We start from the raw sequence: 11,945 nt of genomic DNA, 5'->3' as shown, positions 1-11,945 counted from the left end.
GGGGAGGGGAAGGGAGGGGGCACGAGTGGGTGAGAGTGAGTGAGTGAGTGAGTAAGAGAGAGAGAAAAAAGAGAGACAGAGTGTGTGAGAGAGAGAGCCCGCCGGTGATAGTTAGCGTACATAATTGGTTAGACGATCAGATAAGGGACGTTGTCCCTTGGCGGCCATTTTGGGTCAGTGCCTTTCCAACTTGGCAAGTATCGACACTGACACCTCGTATCCGGTTTCGGTACCTTACTTCAAAAGGATCGCTACGACACGTGTACTTTGCTAGCTTTCTGTTAGCTGCCAAGCCGGAAGTTGATCGCATTCTTAACTCGTCCGACTCAATGGCAGCGTGAAAGTTGCCGGCGAATGGGCCTTCAACAACAATAATAGCAATACGCTTCTCTAAAACAAACGGTGACCAAAAAACCCCGTTAAGAAATCGTTTAGTTTAAAATACTGGAGCCGAGAAACTCACCTTCCAGCCCCGTGGAAAAAGCCACTGCCTCAAAATGGCTCCGACTTTGGGCATCTTGCACTATATTTATGGGATATCTTAGGGAGGAATTCCACGAGTTTTAGGCAACCTGTTCCCTGCTGCAAATTTATTGGCTTGGGCCAAAAAAAAAGAAAGATTTTCTCACATTTGCTGCTTATTCTAATGACAAGCTCATTTCTAGAAGTGAGTTGAACGTATTTTGTGCAGTACACATCCCACTTGCAAGAGAAAATGATCCAAATGTACAAGAAGTGACCACAGGAATTCTGCATTACTAAAAAATTTTTTTTTGAAATTGCCTAAAGCAGTGGTCCCCAAGCTATTCCAGAAAGGGTCGCAGTGGGTGCAGGTTTTCGTTCCAACCGGTAAGAGGACACCTTTCCACCAATCTGGTATCCTAGAAGTGCAATCAGTGAATTGCAGTCAGGTGCTTCATTTTTCAGCAGAAATCTTATTGGCTAAACCGTTTGTGTTGGATCGCTTGGAACGAAAACCTGCACCCACAGCGGCCCACCAGGACCGCTTTGGAGACCTCTGGCTTAAAGTGATGAGAAAGTCAGCCTAAAAGGCGACCAATACACAAGGTGTGATTTGGCAATCAACTCAAATATATACCGGAAGCGACGACAGAATGCGCATCATTCTTTCTTTCGAATCATTTGAGGCCTCCGAGAGGGTGGCAAGGAGGGCAGGCCTAAAAAAATGCAAGCCATTCCAGCAGGCCGGGTGCAAAGGTGTGTCTTTATTCCGTCCTAACAAGCTAAAAGGAGCACAAGTACAGACATCCGGTTGGACGGACAGATAGACGGACGGACAGACGGACGGACGGAAGGACGGACAGCCGACCTTTTGTCTTTGGAATACAAAGTCTCAAGTCAAGTCGAGCTTTCCAACAAACATTGGCCCGGAAAAGCTTTTGTACAAATATAAATGTTTCATTTTGCTCAACACACGGCTGAAAAAAAAGCCCCAAAACAACGGGGCCCCTAAAAAAAAAAAAAAAAAAAAAAAAGAAAAGCACAATATCCAACTAACTGTCCCGCTTAAAACCCAGTGACTCATCTAAAATAAAATCATTGAATACCATGACTTATTCTTGTTAATAATCCTGATCTTATCATCACATGAGCTGGCTGAAGAAAGAAAGAAAATTTGCCTTGCCTGGTTTGGGGATGAAAAATTCATGATCAATACAAGATTTTTCATTCAGGAATACTCCATACCCATCATACCTTTGGCATACATGGTTTGAAATAAAAAAAATACATATCAATACAACACAAACAATAATATTATAATAAAAAAAGGTCATTTGGTCACTTTTTTATAACAAAAACATTAAATAGATGATCATAAATACTAATGTATGTATGTATGTATTTTAAAAAAAAGTAATGGTAAAAAATTTTTCCCCCCCAACATTTTTTTTGTCTATTTTTTTTAAACAATAGCCGCGTAGTCCATGGCAAGTGGCATAAAAAGGACATAAAAAAAGGACACGCCAACTCACCTCAAACTGGAGTCCAACTCAGTGGAGGGCGAGGGAGGGAAGGCCGGTGGCTCCTTTTTTTTTTGGAAAGTTCCGTTTAGTACAAGCCCACGTTGTCCCATTCCACCAGGTACTGCACCTTCCCGTCCGGCGTGACCCGTCGGGCCAGGATTCTCACCGCCTCGCCGCCGCCGCCCCAGCTCCAGGCCGGCGAGTCGCCGCCGTCACCGCCGCCCGCCGCGTCCGTCGACGTGGCCGGGACCACCGGTTGGCCTCCGCCGTCGTCGCTCGCGCCGTACGGGGCTCTGTGGGCGTCATCCGTGCTGCTCGGGGACGGAGGGGAGGAAAAAAAAAAGGAAAAAAAAGAGTCGGCACGCCGGCAACCTCCCAAAAGATTTTGGTGACGGAATGACCACGTCGGAGCAAAAACCTGTTAGCGTGAAGGCATCCCCCGGAGAGCGCCGCGTTTCTGCCGCAAGTCGCGTGGTAGAGCGCCGCGTACATCCGTTTGGGCGGGGGACTGCAAGTAGAAGACCCGGCGGCTCCCGTTATTTGATTTCCATAATTTGATCCATTTGCAAAAATGTGAAAAATGGCTCCAAAAATTCAGCCGCAAAAACCGCAGCTAGCTCGCCGGGTGGCTTTTGGACGGACGGCGACGGAGAAAGGCCGCAAAGCCGGGGACCCTCACCTGAGGCGGAGTTCCTCCTGGGGGAGGGCGGGGGCGCCGTCCCCACCCGCGTAGCCGTGGCAACACGGCGGCGTCAACGCCGTCAATGGCGGCTGGACGGGGTGGGACCAAAGCGGCGCCTTGACGGGACAGACAAAGACAAAGAGTGGCAACGTGGCTTATTTAGACATTATTCCAAAAATGTCACCACATCATTCTGATGACTTGATGTCAACGATTCATTTAGCCCGTCCAAATGATATTACCGTATTTTCACGACGATAAGGCGCACTTATGTCTTAAATTTCCTCCAAAATAGACAGGGCACCGTATAATCCAGTGCGCTTTATATATGGACCAATACTAAAATTGTTATCACGATAAAATCAAATAAATCAGTCGATAGGACAACTACGCCAAGCAGCCCAGACTCTACTATTTCCTACTATATACGAGTCTAAAAAACGGTGCGTGCTTTGTGTGTTTAAAATACAGAAATAGCACTCGTTACTGACACTGCGGCTAAAATACGACGCGCCGAATAGTCGTGAAAATACGGTACATTTGGAATAAAAATGGCAGGCCACGTGTTCAAGTGGAACTTTGGGAGACATACTTGGACATACTGGGAAACATCTATGGAGATTGGAAGGGAATTTCCCCAATACGGGATGAAATAAACTTCTAATCTAATGTCGCGGGCAACATTCGACGGGACCGACCTGCGTCTCCGGGAGGCGGCGCTTGGATTTGTGGGAGTCGGCCTCGGACGACCTCCTTTGGCAGGTGAGCGACGACGGGCTGAACGAAAAAAAAACCAAAGGTGACCCATCGAAGATCTGGCTCCCATTGGATTTCTTGTCGTCTTCCATTTGTTTAAGTGTGCCCGACCTTCCGTGGCGGTAGACGTCCAGGGTCGGCTCGGTGACCGCGGGCGAAGGATCGGGCGTGGTGCTGCTGGCGGTGATGCTGGTGGCGATGGTGGTGGTGGTGGTGGTGGTGTTTGCGGTCGGGGGCGGGGCTCGAACCTGAAGCCCGAAAAGACACTTCTTCTTCTTGATCTCTTTCCCGGAGACGAATCTGCGAGCAGCCCACCCGGGTAAAAAGCCACCGTTCCTCCCTCCAATTTGGACGGCGTCTCACCCACCGGTCTTTGCGGGAGTTCAGGGCGTCCAGGAGATGGCGGCATCGCTCTTGCCTCGGCGTCTCCGACAGCTGCGTACCGGGGAAAAAAAAATTATAAAATGCCACACAAGAAACTTAGCTTAGCTTAGCAGAGTTTATCCGCCAGGTTTGCGGGTCACTTCCTATTCATTCCAGGTCACTTCCCCTTCACCAACCCAAAAATCAACAGGAAGCCACCACTCCATGCCCCCAAATCAACAGGATGTAAGATAAGATGACAAAGACGCTTGGCAATTGCTTTTGTATCCGTTTTTGTAAGTATAGAAACATGGTAATCATAGACACTTGACAGCGATTCATCAGACTTTGCCCCAAGTTTGGTCGTTGTCATAGAAACTGTACTATACCCTGTTTTCCTATATAAAGACTGACACCCAAAATCAACAGAGAGGGACACCTAAATGCCCCCAAATGAACAGAAAGTGACCCACAAAAAACAAGGAAAAAAATTGGATGGAACGTACCACGCCCAGGAGAAGAGCGTCCCAGTTCTCGTTGGCAAAGGACAAGATTTCGTGGTCAAAATCAAAGTACTTCCTCTTGCAGCACAGGGACAGGTGGTAGAGCACCAGGTGGGCCAAGTCCACCCTACAAATCGCAAGGATTTGGATCTGGATTCGGAGATGGGAAGAGTACGTCCCACGTTCCATCCACACGTAGGGCGGGCTCACCAGTTCATGGGGAGTCTCTTGACGGTCTCCGGTCCTTCGTTGCACGCCGAGCACTGGAACTCGTAAAACCTGAAACCAAAGCCGACGTCACACGACACCGCAGTGTCCCGGATAGAGGGTTAGAATCCCCCTAAAGCAGGGGGTAGGGAACTTATGGCTCGGGAGCCACATGCGGCTCTTTTGATGAGTGCATGAGGCTCTCCGCTAACCTGTGAGCTAAAATATGGAAACAGCTGAGTCCCAAACACACCAATTGGAGCGTTACATCGGCACTGTGGCTTTGACACGACCTCTAGTGCCTTTTTAATCATATTTTTTTTAAATTAGACACTTCTCCATGCATATTGTCATTGATACTCATTGATTAGCAACGTTATCAAAAGAATTCAGTCTTTATGTACTTTAAAAGAGGTGTAATGACTGAAAACGCATGTATTTTCATGTATTTTGACTTTTACATTTTGAGAATGGCTCTCAAGGAAGGTGAATTTTGAAAATATGAATTTTTTATGGCTCTCTCTGTCAAAAAGGTTCCCAACCCCTGCCCTAAAGGAATAGGAAGCCATCTGAAATCAACTGAAAGTGGCTCCCAAATCCACATCAAGCGACTCAAAGTCGCAAGAGGGAGGCACGAGGTAGCTGGCACCAAGACGGAGGGGAAAAGTTGGGCCGCCCACGAACGCCCGCCCACAAAAAGACTCGACCACGCCCACAAATAGAGCCAACCACCCCACCCACCTGTCGCCATAGAGAAGAGGCTTGGTCAGGCACTGGGTGCAGGCCTCGTGGAACCACTGGCCGCAGTTGGCGCACTGGAGCATCTTCAGGTTCCACCTGAAAGCCAGTCACCCGTCGTCACAATTTGGAGCGGCGCTCCGGCAGAAGCGGGACGAGGTCTCACGCACTCTCCGGGTCCGGCGCAGTAGCAGTAACACTGCTGCCGATTGGACAGATGCTGCGCGTCCCAGTCCAAGGAGGTCAGCTGATAGGGCAGCCGCAGCTTCATCAAGTGCATGAGGCGGGCGAAGCGGCCCCGTTTCATGGCTCCGCCCCTCTGGAGAAACAAAACAAAAAAATCTCCGTCAAATATCGCTCACTCTACGTTATTGTTCGCTGTGGACAGGTGAAAAGCGAGCAGAAAGCGAGCAGAAATGAAACGCAAGTGATCCTTAAATGCCCCAAAATCAACAGGAGGTGAGGTGACCAATGAACAGAAAGTGACCCCAAAATGTCATCAAATGATCCATCCAAAGTGTACAGAAGGTGACCCCAGCCAGAATGCCCCCAAATAAGCAGAAAGCAAGTGCAAATGAAAAATAAGCTAGCAGGAAACGCCTCGAAATCAACAGGAAGTGATCCAAAATGGCGTAAAATCCACCAAAATGCGCAGAAGGTGACCCAGGAATGCCCCCAAATCGGCACAACGCGGGTGGAAATGACAAGGAAGTGATGCACGAGGGCCACAAAATCAACCAGAAGTGATTGTCGAATAATAAGCGATGGGAAAATGCGGTGGAATGAACAGAAAAGAATGCAAAGTGAGCCAGAAAAATGCCACGAAAGCAACAAAGTGGGCCACTGAACAGGAAGTGGTCAGAAAGTCAACAGAAAAGGAGGCAAATTGCCACAGAAAGAAAGTCAGGCTCGAATGCCTCCAAATGTACAGGAGGTCGCCCCCAAAAAAGGCCATTAAGATGGCAAACAGCAATTTCCAAAGCATTTTTGGCCACGGACGGCGGGCGGCCGACCTTGGTGGCGACGGCGAAGACACACTGGCGACAGATCCAGGACTCGTCGTCATCTGGGGCCTCGATGCAGGGCGTGTGGCACTCGGCGTGATAACCTGTCGGGTCAAAACCAGCTCATTTCAGCACTCTCAAAGCACCTGCTATTTACTTGGTGTCAAACATTGACACGTTATTATAAACCTCTCCATTCTTTAGTCCAAATCTGCTTAGTAACAGCGGGATTCTAAATATGAAAAAACAACAACAACTTCAGCTGTGGAAACACCACCCCCGTGTGTCCAAGCACGATTATTACACGTCTGAGCACGGCAACTGACTGCTGCTCACTAGTGGATACGAGTGGAAGTGTAGCCACCGATGGTTTTTTTCCACCCAAAATGCAGGCGTTAAGATCGATTCAGAAAGATTTCCAATCGATACGGGAATTGGGCCGCGTGACATGGCGATCTATTCCACTGCATCTGGCTTATTTCCCTTTCCGACCGCGGAGATTCCCATGGCGGGCGAGAGAAGAAGCGGGCGAGGCGCTCGCCCATCCTTACCGTGGCGGCATTTCAGACAGTTTACGAGGGGCTCTTTAAGAGGCGGGGCTTCACAGATGCAGCAAACTTCCTCCACGCCGGCGGTGACTGGACACAAACAATGACAGGGCGCCAACTGGGATGCTAGCTCAACATAAATGGCAAATAGCGACGATGACGACGACGACGACTAAATTGGAGGAGCGAGGGTGCCAACTTACAGGAGTGGATGTCTTTTCTCAGGACCCAAAACTCGGAGTTGTCCTCGAAACGGACCAGGCAGCAACGCTTCACGCCGTCCACCTGAAAGCAAACGGATGCAAAAATAAAAGCCGCTTGGGGCGGAGAATCAGGAGGTCAAACAAAATGTACAGGAAGTGACCCCAGAATGACCCAAAACGTACAGGAAGTGAACCTAAAACGTACAGGAAGTGACCCCAAAACGTACAGGAAGTGACCCCGAAACGTACAGGAAGTGACCCCAAAACGTACAGGAAGTGACCCCAGAATGCCCCAAAATGTACAGGAAGTGACCCCAAAATGTACAGGAAGTGACCCCAGAATGGCCCAAAACGTACAGGAAGTGACCCCAAAATGTACAGGAAGTGACCCCAGAATGCCCCAAAACGTACAGGAAGTGAACCCAAAATGTACAGGAAGTGACCCCAAAACGTACAGGAAGTGACCCCAGAATGCCCCAAAACGTACAGGAAGTGACCCCAAAACATACAGGAAGTGACCCCAGAATGGCCCAAAACGTACAGGAAGTGACCCCAGAATGGCCCAAAACGTACAGGAAGTGACCCCAAAACATACAGGAAGTGACCCCAGAATGGCCCAAAACGTACAGGAAGTGACCCCAGAATGGCCCAAAACGTACAGGAAGTGACCCCAAAATGTACAGGAAGTGACCGCAAAACGTACAGGAAGTGACCCCAGAATGCCCCAAAACATACAGGAAGTGACCCCAAAACATACAGGAAGTGACCCCGGAATGGCCCAAAACGTGAAGTGGCTCGCTCAATGGCAGCCTTTCAAACGGAAATAGACCTCTATCGCGGGTCATGGCAGCGAAGGAGTTGAAAAGCTAGCGCGAGCGACTGCTTAAAAGACAGAGGAAATGATCCAAAATGTACAGGAAGTGAGCCCAAACCAATAGAAAGTGAGTTGTGAGCAAGGAAAGCCAGCTAGGCATTTTTGGAGTGCCTTTGACGGCGTTAAACGTCCAGTGCGTTGGGGAGAGTGATTTGAAATGATGATGATGATGATTTTGTTTTTGTTTTCAGCCGGGGCGAACACCACTCACCCGTTTGACGTTGCCCAGGTAGAGGAGGCCGTCGCTCCATCGGGCCAGCACGTCGTCCCCCTCGCGAACTCCCCCCATTCCTCCCGAGGCCGAGTCGAGCCGAGCCGAGAGTCCTTCCCCGCTAATGGCCTCCTTCCTCGGGCGCCGCCTGCCGCATGACGACGGGACCGACGGGACCGACGGGAAGGCAGCTTTCGAAAAAGCCCCGCGCCTCGTCTCGCTTCCTCCTTTGGCTTGCCGTCTCTTTTTTTTCGACTCAAGCGAACGAGCGAACGAGCGAGCGAGCGCGCGCTACTACGAACGCACGCACACACGAACGCACGAACGCACGCACGCGCCCGGTGGCCCGACCGAGCGAGCGACCGGACGCCCCTGGCTACCGTCAAGCCGCTGGAGACGCCATCTTCGTTCGTCCTCCTCTTGCGACTTGTTGTGACGCACACGTAAAAACGTCGAGATGGAGAGAGCGAGCGAGAGAGCGAGAGAGCGAGAGAGAGAGAGAGAGAGAGAGAGAGGATGAAGAAGAGGAAGGTGGTGGCAGGCTGGCAGGAAGGCTGGCAGGCGCCGGACGCTCAATTAAGCGGCCAATTAGCGAGCCCGGAAACGCCTCGTTAACCCCTTGGCTACTGTCGACGGCGATAGACGTCTATTACTCCATTTGAAGTGGGACGGTTCGGCGTCGGCGGCGGCGGCGGCGGCAGCAGCCATCCTTCCAACGCCCCCACCCCTCCCGGTGGCTTGCGTGACGTCACCTCCTCGCTTACAAAAAAGGGGGGGGGACTCGAGAAAATGCTATTTGGGCTATTGTCAATATACTACAATTTGTAGCTCTATATCCATAGACAAAAAATATTCTGTACCTAACCCTACCCTTCAAAATATTTTGGAATGACTTCAGTTCAGTGTTACACCATTTTTAACATGGTTATTATAACTTCACAAGCAGAATTGCGTAGAAAGTGAACATTCGCTACTGCATTGTTGTGGCTGATCAAGTGCTCAATAAATGCAAGATTAAAGTGCCCAAATCACTTCCAATATTCAAAATGACACGAGTGCAGTCCTTTTTTTCCATTCATGAAAGGCTCACACTTTCAAATGTTTATTTTCTTCCATTTTTTAAAATTAAAATCAAACAGGAATTTTATTGTGTTTTTTTTCGATTTTAACTCCTTCATGGGCTGCCATCCTCTCCCAGTTCAAATGGATTGAACGTCCACCACCGTGTATGGCAGGGGTAGGGAACCTGTGGCTCGGGAGCCATATGTGGCTCTTTCCATGGGTGCATATGACTCTCCACTAACCTGTGATATAAAATATGGAAATCACTGGTGAGATAGTGGAGTCCTAAACCCACTAATAGGAATGTCACGTCACGTTGACACTACCTCCACCACCACTTTAATCCTAATTTTGTTTGATGATATCATTGATACTGATTTACTAGCAACATCATAACAATGTTGTCAAAAGAATTCAGAGACTTTTTGTACTTTAAAAGTGGTGAAATGACATTAAAACATCACATATTTTCATGTATTTTTACCTTTCAATTCCGTAAATGGCTCTCAAGAAATAACTTTAGAAAATATGAATTGTTTATGGCTCTCTCTGTCAAAAAGGTTCCCGACCCCTGCTCTATGGCACTGGAATGTGAGCATTCGTATACTGTATTCCTAGTTGAAATCAACTGGGCACCTATCGTTTTCAATGGCAGGCAATGAGTCAAGTGTACAAAAAATAAAAAATAAAATGAAGATGAAATACTAGTTAGTTGTTCCACAAAGATAAAGTTTAGTGGAGCTATCAGCTGCTCGCACAAGCGGAGCGTCTGCGGCTCCGCGCAGATAGACGCGCCAAAAAAGAGGGCGGAGCTTAGAGCAGCGCGACGATCCTCCCACTTCTAAACAAAGTTCCAGGAAGCGACAGACTTCCCGATGGGCGCCGTCGTCCTGCATTCGCGTCCCGGGGCGGCGGGGGGATACGGCACGGCCCGCCACCCCAGCCGCTCCATCCCTGTCTTCCGTTACTTCCGCTACTGACTACTGACCGCCGGTGGGTAAGATCCCGCTTTTCCGCATCATCTCGTCTGTCGGGCTCTCGGGGTCACGTGACCCGAGGGAGCCCTCAAACGCGGAGGGGTGGCGTAGATATCAAACGTACAATGAGGCGAGATGCAAAAAGTGCGCCGTCTGTCAGCCAGTCCAGCTGGCCGTTATCGCTCGACGGCCATTTTGTGTCAGAGCCATTGGCCAAAACTAATATTGCAGTCAAGGGAACGTGAAATTCAGACGGTTTGGATTTTCCATCCAAGTTAGTTAAAAACGAACTCCAAAATATTTGTTTGATTGATTCCTACGATTTGTTATCCATCTGACCGTTTGAAAATCCGACGAGATTTCGCCCAGTTCAGAGTATTTTAGTGGAAAAAAATCACTCACCTTGGCTTCGCCTGCCGTAGAGTCTACCACTGACTGTCTCAAGATGGCCGCCGCCCAGACCACCATTCCCATCTAGTCATACGTAAAGTGATACCGAAGTTTCTGACAGCAAGCACAAATTTGCCGACAGCAATAAAACGACACAAGAACGGGTTGTCAGTAAACACGTGAAAAATACAGGCTTGGTCGAAGAGTTCGACAAGTTGACATAACTGACCCTCCACTTTTTGGTCCAGTCGTCAAGAACGGCTTCAAGCGAGTTTATGATTTCACGTTCACGTAAAAGACGAAACGCTTTAGAAATGAACTTGTTCATATTGAAAAGATGTTATCGTCCTCCTTTTGGTCCACACTGACAAATTTATGAACATCCTTTCGACAGTTTGGGCTGTCTTTTGGGTTTCCAGATTGTAATGTAAAGTCTCGCTGCCATTTAGAAATGATTGCTGTTGTCTTGCTTTTGTTCCAACCACCTTTATGTCCTTTCCTTTTGACACAGTTTTGACTGTCATTTGAGTTTCCGAACTGTCATTGAAGGCATCTCCGGAAGTGGCTTTTATTTTTGCGTGCGAGCTTTGAACGCACCACGAAGTCCCTCGAGTGGCGAGGACAAAGGCTCCAATGTCCATTGTTTGTGCGGAAAAAAAGAATAAAATGCCAGCTGAAAAGACAAACCGGGTTGCGTTTTAGCCTCGGGGCTGTAACATTTACCCGAAAACAAAGACTACAACGAAATGTTTTGAAAAAAGACCCACTACTGCTAGCCGAGTGCTAAGGCTAAGCCACCGCTAAAATATACATTTCAAAACCTTGACGAGGTTAAGCTGTTCAAGAGCATTTTCGCTTTCAAATTAGACTGACACAAAATACCTTTTTTTTCGTCAATGCAGTGAAACAATTGGATAATCAAGTTATCCAATCCAAACAACCACTCGAAGTTAGCTTTCTTTCACGGTTCAAATGGACTTGATGTCTATCACTGTCAATGGCAGTGTATGAGCCAAAGTCTATTGCATTTATCATATCTTGTTTTTATTGTTTTCTTTTTAATTTTGATGAATACTGTCGGGATTGAAGAAAGGGTTACGAGAAACAACATTGATACCATTAAAATGAATGAAAACAGAAATATATTCTGGTTATGGCCACTAAATACACTCTACAATTGCCTATTTAAAATGCATTTAACTGGGTTAACAATAAAAATATTATGTATTATCATTAATGGGCGGCCCCGGTGGGGCGAGTGGTTAGCGCGTCGGGCTCACAGCTATGGGGTCAATGGGTTAGAATCCAGGTCACGTCCACCTGTGTGGAGTTTGCACGTTCTCCCTGCGTGGGTTTCCTCCGGGTACTCCGGTTTCCTCCCACACTAATGAGGATGAAGCGGTTCAGAAAATGAGATGAGATTATCAATAATATTGATCTAT

The 11,945-nt window shown here is 48.3% G+C and overlaps 1 protein-coding gene across 1 annotated transcript; it reads right to left on the bottom strand.

Moving 5' to 3' along the window:
• Positions 1 to 1,206: 1,206 nt before the first annotated feature.
• Positions 1,207 to 8,822, bottom strand: phf1 (PHD finger protein 1). Its single transcript, XM_077599699.1, has 14 exons — positions 8,075 to 8,822; positions 6,990 to 7,071; positions 6,790 to 6,876; positions 6,248 to 6,342; positions 5,405 to 5,553; positions 5,238 to 5,333; positions 4,500 to 4,568; positions 4,293 to 4,416; positions 3,791 to 3,858; positions 3,535 to 3,723; positions 3,366 to 3,444; positions 2,665 to 2,783; positions 2,404 to 2,493; positions 1,207 to 2,296 (listed from the first exon to the last, which is right to left on the bottom strand). Exons 1-14 carry the CDS (start codon positions 8,150 to 8,152, stop codon positions 2,071 to 2,073), a joined length of 1,551 nt encoding a protein of 516 aa, XP_077455825.1. The 5' UTR covers positions 8,153 to 8,822; the 3' UTR covers positions 1,207 to 2,070.
• Between the last annotated feature and the right edge of the window lie 3,123 nt (positions 8,823 to 11,945).

This window comes from Stigmatopora argus, chromosome 4, assembly GCF_051989625.1.
Source record: "Stigmatopora argus isolate UIUO_Sarg chromosome 4, RoL_Sarg_1.0, whole genome shotgun sequence".
Classification (NCBI taxonomy): Eukaryota; Metazoa; Chordata; class Actinopteri; order Syngnathiformes; family Syngnathidae; genus Stigmatopora; species Stigmatopora argus.
Note: the sequence above shows the minus strand (reverse complement) of the source record. Positions and strands in the feature narration are given on the sequence as shown.